The sequence below is a fragment of the Gobius niger genome, assembly GCF_951799975.1.
Source record: "Gobius niger genome assembly, chromosome: 20".
In the NCBI taxonomy this organism is placed as follows: domain Eukaryota; kingdom Metazoa; phylum Chordata; class Actinopteri; order Gobiiformes; family Gobiidae; genus Gobius; species Gobius niger.
Window position 1 is genome coordinate 27,870,213 of NC_136871.1, and position 25,697 is coordinate 27,895,909.

A 25,697-nucleotide genomic window follows, 5' to 3' on the forward strand; every position below is an offset into this window, starting at 1 on the left:
TCAGTGAACGTAGCCTTAAAGTTCTAAATAATAACAACTGTGGTACTCACTTGAGCAGGTTTAGTTTCAATCCCAGAATCCGAGCCCCTGTAGATGAACACCTTTCCATCCCCGTCAAATGGAGCTCCCACAGCGATGTCTGAAAGTGAACAATAACTAAGTGCAAAATCCACATTGTTTTGACTCACAAAGGTGGGTAAAGTTCCCATGTTTTCTGTTGGGCGGGGGGGAACAATGAGAGAAGGGGATGACTTTACCTCCATATCCATCTTGGTCCAGGTCTCCGATGTTGCTCACTGTCATGCCAAACATGGAGTCGTACGTCCCGTTGAGTCTTATGGGGCGCGAGTGGTCGTCCCAGTGCCCGAAGGGGTTCAGGTAAACGTAAACGGCGCCTCCGATTTCGGCCTTACGGTCAAAGAAATTGGGAGCTCCGACAATCAGGTCTGTCCAGCTGAGAGAGGAGAGTGGAAAGCAAGGGATTACACCAGGGCAGGATGTCATTTCAAGCAGTATATTCATCTTCAGTGTTCATATAGTTGCTCAAAATGAAGGTGCGCCTTTTGGCCTGCTTTAGGCACTCAAAGCGCTTTACATCAAGGAACCAGTTACCTGTTCACATTCTCCACCAGGTTTCGTGTTAAGTGTAATACAACTTTGTGGGGTTGAGAATTTTCAACATCTTTGGTTCTCACCCATCTTTGTTCAGATCCGCCGTCGCCACCGAGTACCCGAACGAAGATGCCAGCTCCTCCCCCCAGAATATGTGCTGCGGCACCAGCCTGTAGACATTATCCTTCTTCAGCAGCACTACCGCCCCCGTGTGGTTGGCCCTGGGAGCGCCGGCCACAAATGTCAGCTCCCCACGGGCCATAATTCCCATCGCCGAATCCACTGAGAAACCTGCGGATGTTTCATATCGAGAACGACGACATTGACGGGAATAGGGTGGGGGGGTTAGGGAGAGGGGGGGGGGATCAAAGGTTAGAGGTGACGTTAACCTTTAGCGTAGCATCTTTTTCCATAAGCTAACAGCCTCCCGCTTCTTGTTACTGATGAAATGTGTGCTCTAAGTGGGTATTGATTTTGTGCCAAAGTCATGATTTGGCTAAATGTTGTGTGTACTGAAATGTGGCTCCAGGGGATATATCTTTGTGGGAACAGGCAGCAGGTTGTAATTCAATTGCAGCGGTTCTCATAGTGCTTTGAACTGGTTTAGCCATAATACAGATATAGCACCCGGTTAGACAGTCTTTAGCTTCTACAGTAGTTTGTACTCCTCTCTATGCAGGGCCGCATCTAGGGGTGGCCAGGGGGGACACAAGCCACCCCTGGAATACGATTGGCCACAGTATGTTGAGGGATAATAACAAGTTCAATTTATGTACACTCATAAAATAACGCCAAACTTTAAAAAATGTGGAATTGGAATTGGTCCTGGTTTTATTTGAGTTATGCCGCATATGTACTAAATTTAGTCCCTCATTTGTTTTTTCACGTTTAATACCAGAGCTATGTTTTGTTTTGGACATGACTAAACCCTGTTGATACAGTTTTAGTCCTGATCTATCTTTGATTCTGGCTTGTTCTTGCTCAATCAAGGCAAAAGGTTAAATATTCTCTAAAACGGTGCTTGACTTATAAACAGAGACATATTGGACTTTGCCGACGCTTACCTACTGTGTATCTTTGGCGTGTGTGTAATATGTAAACAAAGCTGCTGGACATTCATTTAATTTATGGCCCGAGCCAGGTCCTCCTTTTGTGGGAGGCTGCAAAGAGAAATGTTTGTGTCCAGAGGAATGTGCATTTTAATCAGGTGAAGCCGCAGAGGGAGGCTTTTAGACGGTCAGTGCGTTTACAGGCAGGGCTAAGAGTGCCTGCTTGTAGATTGATTAAAAATACCAAATTGAATTAGTCTTAAACTTAACTAAAAACATGCGTATTAGGGACTCAAGAAGGGAGACACATTTCCCTACAGCACCGTTGAACTGTCTTATAGCCTGTAGTGCTGGCCTAAATGCTTAAGGATTAGGCTAACATATTTGATCATAGTATAAGAGCTAAACACAACATTAGCAACAATTGAAAAATCCATCTAGAATTATTACTATTACTAAGTCAGCTTGAGCCCTGTAAATTCCACATATTATTTAATCTAGCCTGTAGAGACTAAAGCAATATTTAAAAAGTGTCTATATCCTGCATGTAAACATACTACATCAAGTACTTCAATGCATTTTATACCGAGCTACAAAAACATTTCACACATAACATTTAAGTCCTGACATGCATTAGCTTCAAAGCATGCAGACATATCTGTTCTATTTGTTAGTTCTGAGCAAACATGCAAAAAAACAAGACAAGACACACATCTATGGACAAACAGTGAGCAGCTCCAGGGCGACAGGTGTGGTATGCGACGGTGCAAAAAGGAAAATAAAAAGTGTCCATAAAAAGGTGTTAAATGGGGACAGGGTGCTACTTTTTCCACAAAGCTATTCACACTGAAGCCGTTCTCAAGGTCATACATAAGGTTAATGCCGCCACATTTTATTGGAGGGGTGAGTGGGTGGGTTTGCTCAGCTTTATGAAGGTGTGGGGAAAGAAAAAAAAAAAGCTTTCCATTCACTTGGACTCTGAGTTGTTTATAAGGTTTCTATTGTTGGCACTGTGAGCCAAACCGAGATAATAAAGATGAATGCTGTTTTCACCAAAGCAAGTAAATTATAGTTTATAGTTTATACATCAGCATGAGGGGGCTTTCACACAGTTTAACTGCAACTGTGCTAACTTTGGTGCAAGAAAAAAATCTTGTAAAGCTATAACACATTATTTGTTATTATGTAATTGATGGTTAATGGTGTAATTAGGTGGAAATGTCATATTATTACAATGACATGTATAGTGTAAAACCACTGCAATGGGTGATGTCATTCTCCTAGCGGTATAAACTCCAGCACCAATCTTCTTTACCATTGGCCGATGGATTTTACCCTCTTGAATGCAACACAATTGTTTTCCATGATTTCGACATGTTTTCGAGGTCAGTTAGCTTACATCTGTTAATATCACAGCATATTGTCCACACAGAACAGCTTCTCGGTCTGAGGGTTTAGAGCAGCGTATGGCAGCATGCAGGTGTGGCGTATCTTCAGGATCAATGGAGGCATGTGTTAAAAAGATGAAGCTTAAAAGGTCGTGTTGTCATGGAGACGGCTCAGTATGGGCAGGGCGGGCTTCATAGACTTGTGTGTGAATGAAGGGAGATCTATGGCAGAGCTTACAGGTCACGCTGAGTTAAAACAGAAATCACCGCACCCCCTTAGAGGCATCCAACAGGCGCTAGAGCACAGCAGTCACATGGCCCCATCTCTGCCCAACTCTACACAAGACTATTACTAAGTGTTAATGACACTACAAATCACCCGACAGAGCTCCTCACATGTCACAGACGAGACGGGAGAGAGACAAAAGACAATCTGGAAAAGTAAAGCTTGGCCAGACCAGACTGTTTTTTTGTTTTGTTTTTTAGACCAGGGTGTTGTTCAAAATGGCAACTAAATTGATGTAATTGATGAATTTAAAGGGGCTAGATGCAAGTGAGTCATTTTATACTCACTACTGCCACCTCAGGTCGTACACGTAACTGCAGCTTCTATATTGAGCTCGTGCATGACGGCACTTTGGACCCGAATTAACAGCTTTTTGAGTGACAGTGCAGGATTTTAGAGGCAGTTGTGGTGAACAGGTCTGGGCTCATTCTACACAGGAGGACATGGCTGGAACATGTAGGGGGAGGAAAATACTTAGGTTTAACATTTTTAAACTCCGTATAGTCCCTTTAACTATGGTTTGATATAGAAATACTTTATTTTTGCATGCACATATTGACTTCACCTCTTAACCCACATCTTAACCAAGCACTTTTCCCCCAGTTCGGCATTACCCAAATCTAAAAGCGTCAAAATAGCGACAGAAACATACCGATAAAGCAACAGTAACACAATAAAGAAGTGACAAAAACACGACTAAAAAGTGATTAAAAAGCTACAAAAGATCGATCAAAACCTGCCGGAAAAGCAACAAAAACATGCCAAAAACCTACAAAAACACGACAAAAAAAAATACAAAAACACTACAAAAACTCTTCAAAAATGTTGATCAGTTTTGTAGGTCTTAGCTTTCAAATGAAGCTTTTGATTTGGGTAAAGCCAAACTGGAGATAATGTGCTCAGTTAAGTGAAAAGTGCCAGTCACTACAGGCAGCTCTAAATGTTGCAAATAAATGAACTTTGTCGGATGTAAATCATACACATGTGATATTGCTCAACAATCCGAACTCAAAATTCTGTGGCTTGATTGTCCGACTCTGAAGTGAATCTGGGTCTGACTGGCCAGGCTAAGAAGGAATGACACAAGTGCTGCTTCAGAACGAGGCGGCCATCTTGTTAAAAATCCAACAGGTGAATGGTTGCACCTTTAGCAGCAAAAATAGACCCACATGGATTTCGAACTAGTTCTAAGGAAGACAGGACGGACATTATGAGACAAAGACAAATGTGCACCCCACGCCTACAAACCTAAGTAGCTATTATGGGCTACGTCTTCAAACGGAGTGGGTCTGCTGGAGGGCTCCAGAGTTTTGTACAGCAGAGCGTCTTCAGTCGGGCTAGCCATGAACAACAGTCCTAAACACGGGGCGGCCCAACAGAGGATAGAGGAGAGGACAGGGGAGCGACAGGTGACAGGGAGGGTGATGGGGTGATGAAATGGTGGGGGGCAAATAAAGAAAAGAGAAACAGAAAGGGGAGAGTGCAGGTGAGACAAGCGGCTGTGGTTTGTGGCAGTTTTTTGGGTCGGTTGTCGTGGCGCAGTCCCAGTGGATTTTGTTCCTGTGTGAAAAATGAAGAGAGACCGTTTGGGCTCAGACAGGGCCATATACTGATGGGTTTGAGGGGATTTGCTGGTCTTGGTGGAGAATAAAATCATATTTATCTATTTAAAAATGGGTTGCGTAATCCCATTGGTAAATAACTTTTTTAGATGTAATTGTTCTGCCCAATTTGCTTGAATTATTATAATATACACAGGCGAACTGAAAACAAAATGAGCCTATCATCACATAAGGTCACATGACTTTATCTTGTTTTGGGCGCCATTTTGAAAACTTGCTACAGGGGCTCAGATGGTAGAGCCGGTCGTCTTGTAACTGGACGATGGTTCGAATCTCGACTCTCGTGGACAGAGGCTATGGTGAGTTCTTGGGCAAGACACCTCAGCCACTTTGCCACTCTACCCCAAGGCAGCTGTGGCTACAATAGTTGTTTAACATCGAGTGAATGAGGAAAAGAAGCCAATTTAAACACATTAGAGTGTTTCAGCATTTGATTGCACCTAGCCTTAGTTTAAATAAAAAAAATGAAAGGCTTACAAATCGCTCCAAAATAAGCCCACTGCTACTTGAAATCATTTGCAGACAGAGAAGTTATACAGCTTCCAATAGATGAGAGTATAAAGATATTATCATAATAAATGATGCTACTCTGAACTGTCGTGCAAGTAAAGATGAGTCCGCCATTTACTGGAACTGCAAATACACGCAGAGCTCTACTGTATATCCCCAATGCATGGATGTCACTATTCCTTGAGGCTAAATTTGGGGAAATTCTTGACCCAGGAAAGCATCATGACTCTTTCTGAGGCCGAGAGATTAGTACCATCCGCCCACAGTGACATGAGAAAGTATTTCGGAGGTGGGTGGAGCCATAGTTAGAGCTTTGTGACTCAGACTGGGACTTATCCCAGGATAATCCAGATACAAGCCCAGATTCCCAAACGGGAGAGAGGCAGGAGGGTCCCTGCAACAACAAAACGTTGTGTTTTTTCATGCATTACTAAAACAAATCATACAAGTTGTGAGCCAGTATCTTAAAGATGCACTATGCACCTTTTTAAGTGGAAAAAAATAATAATATTTGTGTATAATTGACCTCTTAGTGACTCAGTGGCTTTATGGGTGCAGCATGGCACCTTTGTTTTCCCTCACAGTGGGGTCTATGATGCTCCAGAATCAATTGTTTTGGGGTTTCTGGTCAGTTTCTGGTACGAACCCATAAAAACAACTGATTCTGGAGTGTCATAAAGGCCACTATGAGGGAAAGCAAAGGTGCCATGCTGCACCCATAACACCACTGAGTCACTATACAATTGAGTCAATTATACACAAATATTAAGATATTCTTTTTTTTCACTTCAAAAGTTGCAAAGTAGAGATGTCTTGCTTTTTAATTATAGAGTATGTAAAGATTTGTCCTTTTTTTAACTAAACGTTTTATTCTCTTCCACCACACAATCTGAGGCAGTAAAGGTGTCCCGTCTGTGCCCTGTTGGTCCCTCTCAGCAGTGCATGAGGGGGAAGGAGGTGGGGTATGTTTTTTTTAGATTATACCCAGGTAACTGTGGTAGGGCACCGGGATCAGCTGCGCATTCAGCTGTTTCTGATCGGCGACCTCGTACGGACCGTCGTCATAGAAACCCAGGTCCAAAAGAGTCTGGTTCATGAGCTGGACCCGCATCTCGCCTGCGGGAGCAAAGTGAGGGTACGCCGCAAAAAAAACAGACAGCGACAACAATCATCACGTTATTCGCTAATGAAAGGAAGGTTAGATATGGACACACAGGATAGAAACCTAATTGCATACATTAAAAAGAGGCTTGTAAGTTTTTTCAATTAGAGCTACTGTACTGCTCATAATATTACCAGCAAACATACAATAAGTACTAAGCCAAGTATCATAGTACCCACCTTTTCCACTCTCATCTCATTTTTACTTTTCAAACCCATTTAAAACTCTGAAAACCATAAATTACCAATGTAGATTATCAATACTTCTACAACCAAACATGAATCTCTGAAGTAAAAGTAAATTCAATGAGCTACAGTATAGTATGGATTGTATTGAGCAACATATTAATCAATTGTTCTCTTCAGCAGCTCCGGCTCAGAGCTCTCTTTAACGAAGGGCTCGGCCAATAACTGTGCTTCCAATTACGAGATTGGTTTAGAAATCAATTTGTCTTTTTGATTGCACATCTACAGTAAGTCACCATGCTTCTCGAAACAATATATTCTGACATTTCTCGCCGCTATGTTATGAATTACTAAGAGCTTTCTATCCATCCATCCATAACTCCACATGATGCAGCTCTGCCGTTACCTTTCCAGTTGTAGGTCCCTGGCGCTCCGAACAGGATGTAGTTGTTGTCCGGGGTGAAGCTGACGGATGTGCCCTGCTGACAGAAGCCGAACTGCTCGTGCCCCTGCGGTCGCCCCTCGCAGAACTTCCACTCCCCTCCGTCCAAATCGTCCCGCTCCGTGAGGTCATCGCTCAGGACGTAGCAGCGGCCGATCGGGTCCCGAGTCTCCGAGGCCTCCCTCATACGCAGCCGCAGCTCGTACAGGTGAGCGCAGGTCTGGAGATGGGTTAGGCGGGGGAAGGAGTTCAGAATGTTAGGCTGGATTTGTTTCATGGATGGAGAAGTGATTCATTAAAGGGATATTTCAGGATTTTTGACCCAGGGCCTTATTTCCTAGTTGTCCAGTTGTTGATTTCTGGAGATTTTTGTTTTGTTTATTTTTTTATTCATGCAGTCCTTATATTTGAAGAGTTTAGTGGTGGTAGGCTAGTGCTAGGCTAGCGTATGTCTATGATAACTAGTAGCCTGCATTAAAAACCTTGCAACCTAACCTAACTATTAAAAAAAATATTCAGTCAACACAGACATATATATGGGTAGTCTGGTGTTATAAGTGATTTGCCTCAGTTGCACAGTGCTTGGGTCAGACTGTTTTTAATGCAGGCTGTTAGCTACCATAGACATGCACCAGCCTAGCACTAGCCTAAACGTTATCAAAGTGCCGCACACTTATTTAAATCAGTCAATATAGATATTTCCTTTAGTCAGTGTTCTGTTTTGTGCCTTAACTGTATGTTGTGGATGTTCTGAACTCACCACGACTTTCCCTCCGATGCCTTGACTCTTGACGGTGACTCCAAGCCATTGGTTGTCTTTGCTTTCTTTGTCTGGACTCACTGAGAAACGGGGAAAAAAGCATATAAATTCAGCTTTTATTATGTTATAAAATAATAATATTAGCATATTATTTGCAGCTTTTTGTACACTTGTAAATCCACCGTTCATGCATGTAGGGACACGTGGGTCGTTTATTTTGTATTCAGAGAAGGATCATTTTGAAGTTCTATATACTGAGGCAGAAAAATATCGTGATAAACGATATCATTAACTCTGAAGATGCCAGACACTAAAGCATAAAACAGTGACAGTAAACCTTTGTTCTAAAAGTGCTTAATGATATCCTAAAATAACCGAGTTGGCATCAATAAACATGAAATATAATTGAATTTACTTCAGTTTAAAAGTTTTACAAAGAGGAAAGAAAAAATGTTCATAAATGTGCAAACGATAAATACTGAGCCCAAAAATGTCTTGAAATCTTTCGATGTAAGATCTTGAGTTTAGCTAATTTTACTCTATCTTGTTTATTCTATTTCATTTGATTGTTTTGCATGCCCTTATCATTAATTTTATTAGTTTATGCAGGTGCAGTATTTGTGAATGTACGTTTGCTAACAGTGGCAATAAAACTTATTGTGATTCTGATTCTAAAATGAAAGCTTGAGCACAGGTGTGGCTTGGTCATCATTATGATTGTTCTTACCGTCTCCATCGATGTCCACTCGTTCACAGTCGTACTCCTCCGCTGAGATGGGACATTTGAACAGAGCGCCGGGTTTGGTGCCCAAGAGCGCGTCCTGCCCTGCAGCCTGCGGGGCCCCGACAAGGATCCTGCAAAAGAAAAAAGGAGGATATTTCTTTATTCGCCTTATTCCGCCCCGCCCACTTTTCCTTTATCTAAACGCTTCCGGTAGAGCGCGAAGTCCGTTCAGTAAGCAGAGAATGAGGGAAAACGTTTGCCGCTCGTACACTGAAGTGTAGACTGATTTATTTCAGGATTTTTGATATAGGGCCTCATTTCCTAGTTATTCCTAGTTTTTTTAATTTCTTTTTTTATTCATGCCGTCCTTATATTAGTGGTGCTAGGCTAGTGCTAGGCTAGCGCATGTCTATGGTAACTAGTAGCCTGGATTAAAAACAGTCTGACCCAAACACAGTGCACCTGAGGCCTATCACTTATAACACCAGACTACTGATACAAATGTCTGTGTTGACTGAATAATTTTTGAAATATAACCATTTTGTATTTAAAAGAACTTATATTTGAGCAGCATCAGCTTCCTGGTTGTAAGCTATGCAGTGGCGGAGTGATCTGCTCGGTTACTGGATCTACAGTAGTTTGTTTACCTGCGGCCGCATTACTACACATGGAATTCACAAAGGAGCTTTTTACAAATCAGATATGGCAACGTTTGGAGGACTACCCCATGATTTTTAAGAGGTTTTTAGCGCAGGCTACTAGTTACCATAGACATGCGCTAGCCTAGAACTAGCCTAGCACCGTTAAACACTTCAAATACAAGGACTGCATGAATTAAACAAATATATATCAACAACATTCTGGATAATCCTGAAAATTCCCTTAAAAAACAATAATATTTTCGGGAAAAAAACAATATTTTATGTTCCGAACTTTTGCCTTGAAAACTCCTGTATTTAGTCTGTTCTTCTCTGGCAACAGGGAAGTGAGTGAAAATTGTTGAAACAGCAATTGTAAGCACGGATTTGAGCAACAAGTGCTTAAGTGGTTTGCATGTATTGTATATACAGTGCCTCTCGTGAGTATTCATACACCTTGAACTTTTGCACATTTTGTCATGTTTACAACCCTAAACATAAAGATTTTATTTTGATTTTTTTACTGAACGTTCACACACAAGTAACAGACAACTGTGAAGTGAAAGCAAAATGATACATGATTCCGTTATTTTTCAAAAAATAGAAAAGTGAAAAGTGGGGCTTGCATAAGTATTCGTACTGCATTTTCTGAGTGCATTAAATTGCCTTTAAAACATTCCTAATGACTCCAGAATGTTCACTCCTTGGCCTAACGGTTAAATAGAGGCTACCTGTGTGTAATCTACTCTCAGTATAATTTCTGCTGTTCTTTTAGGCCAGGGCTTCTCAACCTGGGGGTCGGGACCCACTAGGGGGTCGCGAGACAAATTTGGGGGGTCGCCAGAGCATATAGATAAAATATGTATTTTAATATTATTATTATGGCGTCGTAGCATACATGCTATTTTACCAGGGTGCCATTATTTGTTCTAAATTGAATTCATTTTTGTTTTAGCCATTGTTTTTTCTTTGTTTTTTAAGAGTTATATAGCTTAACCTCTTAACTCCCGCCTGAACCGAGAGGATCTTTTTCCTCACGTCATCAGATTTGTTTTCCATCATTTTTTTGTTGGGTATTCAACTCATTTTTGTAGCTTTTTCATAATTTTTTTGTCATTTTTTTATCACATTTTTGTCACATTTATTTTTTTTCATTTTTTTCATTTTTTTGTCAATTTTTTATCACATTTTTGTCCCATTTTGTCATTTTTTCGTCCGTTTCTTGTCAATTTCTTGTGACATTTTTGCCACTTTTTCATCAATTTTTCGTCACTTTTTCGTCACATTTCCATCATTGTTTTCGTCTCAGTTCTGTCGCTATTTTCTCACCTTTTTCCCAGAAGCTTTTGGACTGGGGGTAAAGCCAAACTGGAGAAAATGTGCTCGGTTCAGGTGGGAGTTAAGGGGTTAATGTCCCTGTGTTTCCCATGGTCTGACCCGGGTGGGGGTCACGATCCTAATTAACTGTTATAATGGGGGTCGCGGCTCCGAAAGGTTGAGAACCGCTGTTTTAGGCCCTCAGAGCTGTGGTCGGAGTGTATTGGTCACTGAACAGCATAATGAAGGTCAAGGAGCACCAGAGAGGTCAGGGATAAAGCTGTGGAGAAGTTTAAAGCAGGCTTAAGTTATACAAAGATTTCCCAAGATTTGAACATCTCCAGGAGAACTGTTCAATCCATCATTCAGAAATGGAAAGAGTAAAGCACCACTGCCAACTTACCAAGGCGTGGTCCTTCACCTAAAATATCAGAGCGAACAAGGAGACACTGGTCAGAAATACAACCAAGTGCCCCAAGATAACTCTGAAGGAGCTGTGAAGTCCTGCCGCTGAGCTGGGGGAATCTGTGCATGGGACAACTATAAGTCGTATCTACACAAATCTGGCCTTCATGGACGAGTGGAAGAAGAAAGCCATTATGGAAAGGAGGCCATAAGAAATCCCGTTTGAAGTTTGCTAGAAGTCATATGGAGGACACAGCTCCATGTGGAAGAAGGAGCTTTGGTCAGATGAGACAAAAATTGAACTTTTTGGCCCAAATGCAAAACGTTATGTATGGAGCAAACCTAACACTGCTCATCGTCCTGAGTGCACCATCCCCAGTGTCACATATACGGGGGGGAGCATCATGCTGTGGGGCTGCTTTTCCTCAGCGGGGACTGGGGAGATTGTAAGAATAGTTGGGAAGATGGATGGAGCCAAATATAGAGACATTTTGGAGGAAAACCTGCTGGAGTCACAAGAGAACTGAGGCTGGGGCGGAGATTCACCTTCAGCAGGACAATGACCCTAAACACAAAGATAAATCTACAATGGAATGGTTCAATAAAAACATATTAATGTGTTAGAATGGCCCAGTCAAAGTCCTGACCTAAATCCTATTGAAAATCTGTGTAATAATCTGAAAACTGCTGTTCACAAACGCTCTCCTTCTAATGTGACAGAGCTGGAGTTGTTTTTTAAAGAGGAATGGGCTAAAATGTCAGTCTCTACATGTGCAAATCTTGTAGAGTCAAACCCAAAGGATTTGCGCTGTTATTAGAGCAAAATGGGGTTCCACAAAGTATTAATTCATGCTGTATGAATAGTTAAGCAAGCCCCACTTTTCACTTTTCTATTTTTTGAAAAATAACAGAATCATGTATCATTTTGCTTTCACTTCACAGTTGTCTGTTACTTGTGTGTGAACGTTCAGTAAAAAAATCAAAATAAAATCTTTATGTTTAGGGTTGTAAACATGACAAAATGTGCAAAAGTTCAAGGTGTATGAATACTAACGAGAGGCACTGTATATTGTTGATTTCCTGACATATCTTTGACGTTTAGTTTAAGTTCGATGTGCTCCCATTTCATCTGAATTGTCTATTTTGGAGTCTTCCTGTACTTTGGCTTCGCTCCTTGCTCTGTTGCTATAACATTGTCCTCCGCGTCTTGGCAGAGGAACCGTTTTATTCTCAGAGAGGTGTAGCCTGATATTTTTGGTTTGGGAGTCACTGGGCTCTGCCTTATTAGGACTGCCCTATTCAGACTTCGGACGCTATTTAAAAACTCCCCACATTTCCCTCAACACTGTCACTCAGGCACCGGCTAGAGTGAGCAGTGAAGACAATAGCTATAGATAGACTCCGGCTACAATGAGCGAAAGTTAAATCTAAGTGTGTGATAGCCGAGCAAAGTTGAGAAGTTCCCATGATGCATCACTAGCCATACCATGTTATTGGTCTCATGCTTAAATTAGCCGTGTCTGTGGGTGAGAAGTGTTTTGCCTATAAATACAATGCAGGCAAGCTGATATAGCGCCGAAAGATTGGAATGGAAATGGTTACTTTTGAAACAAGCCCCCTCGAAATGCACTAGCCTTTCATTTGGATCTGATTCATTTCAACTTAGTCAGAAGAATCCAAGCGAGAGAAACGATCAGGTGCTGAAAACTCAGGCCAGATGATGTTTATAAACCAGTTGACTGTCCAAACTCCCCTTGAGAGCATTACTGAAATTCTGGCTTGACACATTTTTGTGATTGACTTTCCAAACTGAACGTGACTCAATTTCAGTTCAATTCAGGTCATATAACTGTTAACTCAATAGTTAATTTGACATATCTATATTATTGCCGTGACACGGATATCTGCCATGGTACTAGCAAACATTGTCCATAGACTTAGCTAAACAATATAATATAAAAAGTAGAGATAAAACCTGTGTTAGGGTAAGTCATTCAACACACTGCACTGTATAAATCCTTTTTTATGTGAACAATAATCTTCGTATTTAACATTTCAAAATCACTTTTGGTTCATTAATAAGGAATGTGCCAGAAAGAATCTCAATGGTTTTCCCAAGCTCTATTGGCTCATTAACACGTCTCCATGGTAACAGGACAGTCAGCACCATAACAGACAGATTAAAGTAGGCACAAACTGATCAATATCTATCTCTAAAAAAATTAAAAATACAAAATGAAATCAAATTGCTTTTTTTTTGCCAGGCAGCACTTCCACACACACAATGAAAGTTTCAGACATTTACACGGCATCGTTCAGTCGGCAGAAGACTTTTTGTATTGCATGTTGACTGCTTCTAATCATACGTTGTATGACGTAATGCTTTAAGTCATCGCTGCATTTTGTGTCTGTGACAGTAAAGACGTGAGAAACGTGAATAGATGAGCAAATAGTAGCTTTGTGATTTGACAACTGACATCATTTGCATTTGAAACATTATCCAAAATAGCATTGGGTGGCATTTTGTCACTTGATAGAGAAGCTACAACAGAATTCTATTTCCTACTACTTGTATACTACAAGTCAACCAGGAGTGCTATCTACGTTGTTAGTGATGTCAAGGAGAGAGGCACAGACTGGAACTGAACCTGTCACAGTGGCAGCCCATTAGTGTACAATAAACACCAATTCTATCTTTACCAAAGCCACCCACAGAGCAGACATGCTGCACACGTCTATTTCCTCCCTTGTCTCTCTTCGGTCAAATTCTTTTGAAGGGCTTTAACCAGTGCTTGCCCCTGGACATCTCCCCGGCGCTCTTTTGCCCTCTAATGACTTAAACCCACCCAAACATGACATCTCGGGAGTCTATAGCCAGTCTATGGGTGCTGCTCATCACTGGTGGTCCAGAAGCCCAACAGGAGCTGAGATAAAGGAAGAAGCAGGGCCTGAACAAAGTGATAAAATCTACATTCCTTTAAGCTCTGTGGTGCGTTCAAGTGCTCCCCAATGCAGTCAAGTTCCCTCCCATATTAGCACAGACAGGTGACATGGTCTGACAGTGGGGGGTCTCAGAGGATTTGAGACTTTTGCTCAGGTTTCACGTGAGGCTGCACAGAAAAGTCACTAATATGAACAGTTGTGTGTTACACTTTCACAATTTTCCCCAATAACCATGGATGCATTTCAGTCCATTGTCAAAGAAACCAAAGTCATGTTTCTCAGTATTTCAGAGCGTCTATTCAACAGTAATTTAAACTCAGACCAATAGTAAATACATGTTTCTATGTCCATATGCCAAAATGCAACACACTTTCACCCACTGCCCACATATCAGTCCTCTCAAACAGGTGCACATGTCCCTCCACATTGTCATCAGTGACTCACGGCCCATTTGTCAGAGTTATACTTGAGTTATGAGCTCAGACTTGTTTCCCACTGAGTCACAATCATCACATTCCATCGCTCCACACGGGACAGACCGGGACAGAGGGATGGGTCAAATACAGAGGACAAATTCTGGGGAGACAATAGGCTGTTAGTCACACGGGTTGGTTGTCACATTGCTTTTTAAAGCCACACTAGGGGGCGCTGTGACTTGATATTGTTATCGAACATCCTGATTGTCCTACTGTACGTTTATATATATATTTTTACTGCAGAGAGTCCACCCACACTAGCCATAGAATAAAAGTTTGTTTAAAAAGTAAACAAACAGCAAGACATTTGAGACACCCATTTCTTCTTCTTAAACAGCCCCGCTTTTATGTTTTCATGATCAGAATAATTTCACCGTAATTAGTCGTTGAGCACATATTTGAGCTCATTGGGTGATTTCCTGCATTCTTAAAGCAGTACTAAGCAACTTGTTTACCTTAATAAATCCTTTCCATAGTCCTTCTGGGGGTAATACCAGTGTTAATGGGATGATTGGGAGGTCTTTCATCTCCCCCTGGTGTCTCTGGCCGGAGAACCACACTTGCAGCTTTCACTACTCCGATCCGGAGACCCAATACACACTAACAGAATCACGACGAAGAAGCTAACAGGCTAAGGGGCAAAGCTAACTGCGGGCTAGCGCCACTGAAACAGTATTTATTGCCAAGTTTGAGTGAAAAAAATTATCTCCATTGTGTAATTGGATGTACAATATCCCTCTCTCCCTTTGTCTTTTCTGTCAGCGTAGTATTTATTCTCACAATTAATGATAAAAAAACGCAACATGCTACGACACCTGCAGTGGCGCTTATGGCCTCTAGGGGCAAGAGTTACTTAGTTCTGATTGAAGTATTTTGCAGACACATCAGGTACCTTTTGGAGAGTATTTATTTAAAAACCTATTTTGTGAGTTTAAGCTTCCATTGAATGTATGTTGAGGATGTTGTGTTGATGAGCAGTGGACTCTACAAAGATTGTGACAACCAGCCCTGTCGACCCTGTAGCGTCTTATCTTTACCTACCTCACTTACCAAATAATTTGTAAACATATAGATTTACTTCATTCATTGTTGTCCTATGCATGGAAATATTCCAATGTTCTTCAATTGCCTATCTACATCTGTTTAGTTGAGCTGCAGAGACAAATCATTTTTTGTTTAAGAAGTGGAAAGACAGAAGGGTGCAGCTGCGCCCCTGTCCTTCAGCAGATAACAGAGCGGTGGGTGCGAGTAGAGGTGTTCTGTGATGGGGGCTGTTATTGACCCAAGGACGAGATGCTATCAGAGGAATAATGTATTTCAGGGATCTACAGGACAGCACTGGGGCAACAGATGAGATAAGAAACATGTGATGCCACTGACAAACTGAGATCAAGATGGAGGATGGAGTTGTATGTCTTAAGTGTTGCCTGCTTTGGAAGTTTTCTAGAATGAGAAATGAACAATGTAGTCAGAATTATCTTTGCTTTCAGAATTAAAGCTTCTGCCAGCGTGAAAAATGGGAGTGCACTAAAAGGTTTTCTGATTCTGCACGGCACACAACAATGAGCCTCCGTTCGCACCGGCGGCTGCTGCTGCTGCTGTACTGTGCAGTGGAGTTGATATTTTCTCACAGTCTGATGACACCTCCCCCCACCTGGGCCCATGTACCCACAATGCACCACTCGTCCTCCCCCCGCCATCAGGAGCCACGACGTGACCATGAGGCATTTGGTCAAACACAGCAGCAACTTCACCATCAATCAGCTTTTTTTTAAGTTTTATTTGGAAGACAAAGCAAACTATGATTTCAAACTTTTAACACATATATTTGGCAAATTGGTAGATTCAGTAAAAGGTTTAAACTCAAATATTTCCCCCAAACTTTTATATCAGAAACCAATATTTGATTTGAACATGTTTATTTCATATCTGAGAGCACAGAAAGGTCCTGAGAGGTAAAAACCTACATAAAAACCCATGAGCACTTTTGTTCAGAAGTAATATTTCCCGGACTTTCTTTCTTTGTTATGTCGTTTCAGCTTTGAAGTCCATTGTTTGTTAACTTATTGCAATAAAGTCTTTACAATGAGACACAACAAAGGGGCATACTCCGGATAATACGGTGGGAAAAATGAAATCCTTTACATTGAGCTGTCACCAGCACAATGTTGGGATTTGAGGGTAAAGCTTGTGAGTGTTCGCGCACAAAATCATTTATGGGAGCGGCACAATGCAGCCTGTTCTGGGAATGTGCCAGTTTTAGTCTTGACCCGACAATGTAATGAAACACAGTTTCTACAGCAAACTTCGTCCAGAGAATGACGTGAACAAAACCATTTTACAGACAACTAAGCAAAAGTTATATTGACCGTCTATTACAGCTATGCACTGTTAAATGGTACAAAAGTGGTATTTTAAGGTTCATGGAAGAGTGTTTCTACAAAAACATAATCTGATACCTAAGTTTTAATAGACTACAATGGGAGAAGCAGACAGTTAGGATGTTCCAGGGCAAAGAAATAGCTCTAACAATCACTAGTGGGAGAACTTTATTTGTCTCTTCATAGTTCAGTATAATATGTCACCTAATCCGACCTCATGACCCGGTGTCCTCGCTTACTACCGAGCATTCACAGAGTTGTGAATGAACAAACCTCATTGTCGTAGTGCAATGACATCAACCATTGGCACTGATCAGATGAATGAAAACCTGGTCACAATGGGCTTGTCTGGGGCCCCTTAATGGATGTGGGACCATAGGAAGCCGTTGTAGAGAGGGCGGCCCTTGATCTAAAACATTGAACTCAAAGCTGGAAGTTTGAGTGCTAATCTTTGCTTTGAATAGGATTAAGCATTCACTAAAACTCGAGTAAAACAGGCCCAAAGCCAAGGCTTCAGGAATGTACAGGACCCGGTTTGAATCGTAACAGGGGGTGTTTTGGGTGTTTTTGAGATATTTGGGAAAAAACTCAAATGTTTCTTTATCACGACCTTTTGGTTAAAAAAAGCAATATTGATCTAAAACAGTTCCAACGAACTATGCAGTTGTTTCACTTCTTGATCGTCCGTGTTAGCTAACTTAAGCCCCTCCCACTCCGCTCCGCGTGCTCCCCTTCGCTGCACAGCTGCTTCAATAAAGAGGTTAAAAAAAGACAGTGAGGCTCATATGGCTACAGTGAAACGTGTTTGCACTTTATGGCTTATGGATTAAGTTTAGCGTGAGGAGAGGAGGAGGTGAGGGAAGCATTTGCTTGATACGCCGCGCTGGTGAAGATTCAAAGATTAGTCAAAGATGCGCTATGGCAACTCGAAAGACTGCTCCAGGTATGAGAGAATATCGTAACATGGTAAAAGTTCTAAAAAGTCATGAATGGATGGTTAGTTGATGTGCACCTGAAGATGGATCATTACTATTATTGTGGATTTCAAAAGACAGCTCTTTGATCAGTCACAAACAACAAATGGTGATGCGCACATGCTCCAAACAAGCTGCCAGAGAATGCAGCAGCAGCAGCAGCAGCAGCAGCAGCAGCAGCAGCAGCAGCAGCAGCAGCAGCAGCAGCAGGAAAAACAAGGAAGGGCACATTCATGTGTTGTTGTTATATTAAACTCTGAAATGAAGATTTGAAACCATTATAATAGGGTTACTGGCCGTGAGAACGTTTTGGCTTCAGTGTTGGAGCGAACACTGTATTTTGTAATTGTATCACATTTTCCAGCTGTGCCTGAAACGAATTTCAAATCAGTGTACTGCAGTGGGGTAACAGGTGGGGGGTTGGTGAGGAGTATTTGGCCTCAGCATTTGTCCACTGAAGTCCATTGGAAGCGGGTCGGGGTCGGTGGCTGCAGAGGATCAGCGTGGGGCCGGCCTTAGTCTTTTGTTGTTATCCTAAGGCCAGACTTTCACCTTTGACCCCTCCACACATGTTATATCCACACACACAGAGAGAGAGAGGGGTGAAGGGTGTGCAACAACTGTGAAGACCAGGGTCCAGACCTGTTCAGAAATGTCCACAGTGACACGTTAAAGTCATAAAGAGGGGAAATGACACAGCTGAGGCCTTTTTCTGCTGCAGTAAGACTATACGTGAGTGAGACGTCCAACTGGAAAAGTACATATTAACTAAGCATACAACTACTAAACATATGTACTATTAACCTCTTCACCCCCAACTGAATCCAGCACACTCTCTCCAGTTTCAATCTAAAAGCTTCTCAACTGGAGAGCAATAGTGTAATGCCTCATTTGAAAGCTAAGACCTACAAAACGGATCGTAACTTTTTTTGACACATCCTTGAATTGTTTTTGTCGCTTTTTTATGCTTTCATTCAACTTTTAGATTTGGGTAAAGCCACACTGAAGAAAATGTGCTCGGTTCACGCAGGGGTTAATAAGTTAAAATGATTAGTTAAAAGTCATTAGGAACTACTTGGAATAGCTTGTTCATTTCATGTCATTACATTGGTCCCTCGTTCAAAAATACCTGGAAAAGTATTTCACTTCATTCACACGGTTTAGAGTATTTCTGTTCCTTCTTCTGCTGCTGAAGTGCTTAAAGGGACAAGATGCAAGTTGGTCATTTTATACTCACTACTGCCACCTCAGGTCTTAAGTGTAACTGCTATATTGAGCTATATTGAGCGGCACTTCGGACCTGAATTAACAACTTTTTCAGTGATTGTGCAGGTTTTTAGAGGCAGTTGTGGTGAACAGGTCTGAGCTCATTCTACACATTAGGACATGGCTGGAACATGTAGGGGGAGGAAAATACAGAATTTTAACATTTTTGAACTCCGTATAGTCCGGTTAATCTGTCATTTCTGGGTTATGTATTGTGAATGGTAAAACACTCAACTGTCCTCCACATTTTCAGTTTGTTTTCACCAAGACATTCCCACTGCTGCCTCTAGTGGGAGCTCCAGGTGAAATTGTCTCAGTGTCACTGTCTTATCCTTACAAAGAGCTGCCTACTGCAAAATCCCCCAAAGAGGAAATGTTGATGATCTTCTTACATCTTACATGACATAACAGCTGAACCCAGTGATTCAGCGTCTAATGCCACAAACAAGGGTCAGACATTGACTTATATTGCTCTGAAATACAGACAAAAGCAGCTGCCAGCCTGCGCCAAACCCCGCTGGGAATCCTTTTACTCCACAAACGGACATGATTCAACTTCCTGTCCCAAAACAAGACATCAGAGTCAAATAATACGTCATGCATACAAGAGACCTGAGCAATATGGCACCGGAAAGAGGCCGATTGTAACCCCAATAATGTAAGCCTGTCACCTGTCCCAACAGGACAATACGACCAAGTAAAGCAGTAAATGAGCCCCCCCCCCCGCCTCTGTAACTCCTCCATCTTGTCCCAATCACCTCCCACTTATCCACGTATTGATCCGTCCCGAGGCTTTTTTTGACAGTCTCCAGTTTCAGCTCTATTCCAGGAGCTTTTACTTGACTTTTTTCACGTTTACGGTAAATGAGCGGAGTGGATCAAATAGCACGGTTTAGGTAATGCAGTCCAGTTTGGTGTCTTCTTTCGTTTCGGAGTCGCAAAATCATTCGCCTCTCACTCAGTAAACCTGCAGATTGATTTTGGAATATGACTCTTCTTCACACAACCCGCCTAGCTATCCAGATTTGGGACCTGGAGTTCGTTCAGGGATGAATCACAAATCGGAATACTTGTTTGAGAAGCCGCGATAAGATTTGCAGCCGTCTTGAACCCGATTGACTGATTTATGGTGATTTCTTTCGTTAGTGCGATCAGTCTGTGTCTTAAATGGATCAACACAGACAGATGAGCACAAGCTGGAACCACAGTCTCTTTATGACCCCTGTGTCTCAAAGGTCATATGCTCTATGTCCATTTAGACTGTGACTCTGATGCTTTGAACCAATCAGAGTTATTGATGAAGAGACAAACCTGGACTTATTCAGAGTAAATGGCATTGGAAAGGCATTTACACAGAGTTGAGACTGAGCAATGATCATTGTGACTTTTGCCTGTGCACTATATTTACAAGAGTGGTTAAATTGCATGAGCTTATTCAGCTTAATAAAACCTTCAATTTTGTGCACCCATAAGATCCTTTTTTCTTAAAATTATGAACACTATCGCGATACAATTGAATCATGATACGTATCGGTTCATGAACTCTGTATCGGGATTACATATTGAGAAGTTATTGACTGCTGTATAGCCTACTTTCCTAGATTTCCTCAAGTCTAAAATTGGCATGACCCAGCAGTTCCTTTAAGATTATCATATACTTAAGTGCATTTGACCCATCCCAGCAGTGCTCAACCATTATGCTATGACTTGGGACCTTACTCAGTTATGCTGAGTTAACACTGCAGGTAGTCAGCAGTACCTAGCCAGATATTTGGCCTATGCTGGTCATGTTTTAGGTTCATGGGTAAAGCAGCCTGAACATGTTCGACCTGTGTCTGAAGTCACTATAATATTATGTAGTTTGTTTCTTTCCTCTCTTTAATAATACAATAAGTAAAACATGAAATCAAAGAACACTCATCCAGGAAGAATAATATGCAAATTCCACTCCCCCTTTGGTCCAGCGACACCGCTGCATTTATTAAGCCAATTTAAGCCAATCAATCTACATTGTCTATCTGCATGCAACCAACCCGACTCGCATATTGGTTTCATATCTTGTCTCGTCTCCACTATCGTCCCACAAAACAGTGAGATGAGACAGCCATTGCTGCAATATCCTGCCTCCCTTGTTTCAGGGAGAGTGGAGATGCTATCAGCTGATTGATTCAACTTCACTGTAGTTGCAATGCTGCGTTGGATTTGCACGTGCTTCTCTCACACGCATTTAATCAAAGACCTGCCATGATTTATTCACCGCCGCAGCCTGCAACTCCCCCAGCCCCTCCCCCATCTCATCAGAGCGTCTTCCCGGCTATTGGATATGACTCTACAAGTGGACGCGTGGTACAAATACGCTGAAGTCAAAAGAGGCTGCCAACCACTGTTCCATTTGTATTTTGTTTTACCAAAGCAGCTGTCCGTCTAAGCCAGAGCAGCTTCATCCTCACACAACTCAGCAAAATCATGATGCACAAGACGTTACAATGCAGGAGGAAAAACCTAGAAAAGATGGCCTTAACTTCAAGAAAACGTGACACAGGATTTTTCTTGCCAAACGCATTATCAGCTGCAGTTGCCAGTTTGAGGGAAATTCTGCTTCTAAGCCGCATGTTTTAGCCCTGACGCTGCACATTGTCCAGTGCCTTCCCTGCAGCACGCGGTCGGCAGGCTAATATTCCTGAAAGCTTTGGGTTCAGCCGCGCCGCGTCCCACCGAGCTATTGTCCAACACCACACGGGCAAACGGAGCGTGGAGGAATCTTACAGTGGGAGTGTAGAAGGGTAGACCTAGTTTTTGCACACACTGCCGTCACATAAATTGTCTCCAAAGTCTGTTTTTTTTTTTTTTGCAATGTACAAGGCACTCACTTGAGCGGCTGAAGAGTAACAGAGGGATGATCATGAATTAGATTAAGAAGAGGAGAGAAGAAAAGAATCTTAAGCCGAGGTTCAAAGAGCGGCTTTAGAGCTCCATTTAAATGCTAATTAGACGCCGACATTTTTTCATTGTGATTTTGAGGCATGTAACTGTTATGGAGAGGCCTAGAGTATGGAATAGAGGGGAGAATAGAGTGAATGAATAGTGTTTAAAAGTAAAAGTGACGTGTGACTTTATTATTAAAACTACTGACCGAATCTGTAATCTCAAAAACAAAATCTCAGGTTCTCCTCAGATGACCTCTTTGGAACCTGTCAATCCAGTCTTGTCGGTCTCTTTTTGAAGGGCGTCCAAAACTGTCCTCCTTTGGCTCCTCTGCTGTTTTTAAGACTGTGTTAATCAAGACTTTGTGCCGTGACAGGATTTGTTCAGCTTCAAAAATTCTGGTTTAGAGTCAGCGGTCCTCCATGGAGACGACCGGGCCGTGGAGTAGAAACACAAAACACAATAGTTACTCACTGCACGTCCAACATTTAAGATAATAATTATAACACTGGTGATATTCTGAGTTGAAGACAATCATCTAGGCTTGAACATTTGAGGCTTTACCTGTAAGTGCTGAATTTGAATAACTAGCCCTGTCAGGTATTGATTAAGTATTTAACCGTAAAGGGTTAAATGCTGCTGTATTGGTAATCAATGGTTTTGCTAATGAGGCGATGCAGAGCGTGACATCTGATGGTAAGATATACATCAGTGCTTCAGCGAGCAGGCTGAACTGAAGGCTTCTGATATTCAGATATTTAGAAAAGATCATTCTAGCCTGAATGTATTTTAATCTCCCTACCTCTAATGTTGTTGTTCACAAAGTCAGTGTCAGGAGGTGGGGGTTGCAAAATGCTTTCAAGACTATATTTTTAATACATTTTAAAATTGTATTTACAAAATCAAATCAGCGCATTTTAGTGAAATGGCGATGTGTAAACAGGCCGCAACCTCGCTCTCTCTCTCGGTACGGCTGCATTTTTTCCTTTTTCTGCAAACTGCAAAAACATTGTTTTACTGGATACTTTTGAGTCCATAATGGTCCTACAGAAGCAGTTTTTTAAAAGTAAACAGCTAGCTTATGAGCGAAAGACATTTGAGACCTACAAATGTCTTCTTCTGAGACACTGAAGAGGCACCAAGAGCCCCCACACCTGCAGCACAGAGGAGGCATCACAAGAGGAGCTACAGGAAACAAGGAAGGGAAGGAAGGAGTTATCCGGGCAAGACTCACAGCTAAGCCACACATGCATTCTATTGTTCTGGCTAATGGACGTTCACTGGAAAACAGATTAACTGCTGAGCTCTTCCCAGAAGACGGTGAAAGACTGTTGTGGGGCGGAGGGAGCTGCGCAGGAGGAAGAAGAACAAGGTGGAGCTGACCAGTGCAGGACACCACGCTCTGCACCGTTTCAGAGGATCAGAGACTGAAGGCAGCCAGCCAGGTTTCCGCCTTGTGCTACGGTTTCCTTTACCTTCAAAAACATGCTGGTCAGGTTGGCCCACAGTGGCAGCGGTCTCATCAATCCATACTATTCAAATAAAACATCACTGTAAATGTAAATGTTTTGTAACTGAAATTACTGTAAATGGTTACATTTACAGTGGGGGGGTCACAAGTTATTGGTCTTTGTAATTTTGTGGATCGCGGCATAAGAGGTTTGGGAACAGACAGTTCAACCAAAATAGCGGTAAATGTAGGTGATTCATCAAAACGAACACAATACAACATAGAAGTGCACTGCAGAGGACATAGACACCGACATTGTTTCAATGGAAAAAATCCATGCATTGTTGCATTTTATCTGAACAAAATCACCACCAGAGAGCGGAGGGTTTGAGTGCAGGCTCAATACAGCACAAAGCGAGTCTTTCATAGGCCACATAGAAATCCGTCATAGTGAGAATCACTATGAGCTGATTTGTGATGAGCACATCTGGGCAAAAACGCTTCAGTGAAAGGTTCAAAGAAACTAAAACATGCCTCAAAACTAAGCCTGCATAACTCTAAATGTGCAAGTTTCCCATTGATGTCAATGGGATAATTTACAGTAGGGCCCCTATAGGGAACACGCTGTCAGCCGTCAATGCGGCGAGTATTGATGGATGTTGTGTGATTTATGATGGGCATACACACATTCTGTCAGTGCACAAAGGGTTCACAGAGTTATCTATGAGAAATCCTGTCACTGCTCAAGATCAGTCTGCTTACAAATTGAGTTGATTGAAAAGTGCAGAAAAACAGCGCAATAAAGGAGTTTGTTATGAGTCTAACCATGTAAAACAGACAAAAGGAAATTAGTAAGGGAAAAGAAACATGGGGTGCTAGAGTCTTGGTATTTTGCTCACAATAGGATGCATAACATTTATTTGGTATTTAAAATAGGTTAATCTTCAGGCAGCTACATTCTTCTCTTGACCAAAACCAGATACTCCTCCTATTGGTCCAGCTCCATCAAGCTCTGACCGAGTGATAGGCAGATTAAAACCAAAACAAAATCTGAATTGTGCTCTATGAAAACAGGAGGGGGGGTCTGTGTATCGCTTCCTCTAGTACACGCACAAATAGTAGTACACTATTCGTTTCAACCACTTGTGTCTCCAAAGGCTCCTATGTAGTAGTGTCTGGAGGGATTAGGCACAGGGGCTTCCTGTCTTCACCAGGTCCTGAACTATTAGCGGAAGCACTTCTCATAGCGGTATAAATAACCCACTCTCGCATAACTCAGACTCAAATAGCCTGTCGTGTCATCCACCCGTCTGGCAGCACAAGATCCCCCCACCAAAGTTCATTTCTGTGCCTTTGTGACAACACTGGAGCTGGACAATACAAGGTGGTTCTTGAGGGTTTGAGATTGAGATCAGCGACGTCAGCCTTTTCACTCCAAGTACAAGTTACAAGTTAGGATTTACAGTAACAAGGTCATTGCACATGGGTAGACTCTTGAGTAGTACACTCAGAACCCCCCATCATGACAATGATCATGCTAGATTTACACTGCGCTCGACAACCTCGACAAGCATTTCAAGTGGAACCACAATGGTCAGGGGTTCAGTGATGGAGGCCTGGTCACCAATGGTCTCTCTGACAACCAAAAATCCCTCAAGAGTAAGACATATTCATATGGGCGGAGTGGATGCCCATGGGGATCCTTCTCCAGATCTTGGTCTACGTTTGGTCAGGAGTACAGAGGTGGAGGATTGTGCATGGGGAGAATATGGAAACTCCACACAGAAAGGCAAACTCTTTCTCAGAGTGAAGAGTGAAGCAAGAGCCCAAACCATTGAGCCACTGTGCACAAGGACAAACCCAATAGAAGTCAAAAACATGAACAAAACTGTCTCAAAAAAGGAACCACCTGAAAAATGCTTCACCAGCAGTATCCAAAACTGATCTGTCATTCACCAACAGATTATATGATCTTTTTTCTTCATGCCGTCAGTCAAATCTCTACATATCGATCGATGTTCCTACTTTCACCTATGGTCATGAGATCTGGGTAATGACCATAGGTGGATCGTGGATGGAAGGGTGGCTGGGCGCCCCCTTACAGATAGGGTGAGGAGCTCATTTACCCAGGAGGAGCTCGGAGTAGAGCCGCTGCTCCCTCACATTGAGAGGAACCAGCTGA

General features: G+C 42.1%; 1 protein-coding gene across 2 annotated transcripts in view; it reads right to left on the reverse strand.

The window, feature by feature from the left end:
- The window catches only part of itga7 (integrin, alpha 7), a 38,436-nt gene that overhangs the window by 8,946 nt on the left and 3,793 nt on the right, over positions 1-25,697 (reverse strand). The window contains exons 2-8 of one of the 2 annotated variants that reach the window (XM_079578866.1): positions 8,744-8,871; positions 8,017-8,096; positions 7,221-7,476; positions 4,584-4,691; positions 696-903; positions 258-454; positions 51-139 (exon numbers count right to left, since the gene is read on the reverse strand). In XM_079578866.1, the coding sequence (XP_079434992.1) occupies positions 51-139; positions 258-454; positions 696-903; positions 4,584-4,691; positions 7,221-7,476; positions 8,017-8,096; positions 8,744-8,871 (1,066 nt within the window). Of the gene's footprint in view, positions 1-50; positions 140-257; positions 455-695; positions 904-4,583; positions 4,692-6,451; positions 6,584-7,220; positions 7,477-8,016; positions 8,097-8,743; positions 8,872-25,697 lie in introns of both variants that reach the window. The other variant, XM_079578865.1, reaches the window with a different exon arrangement.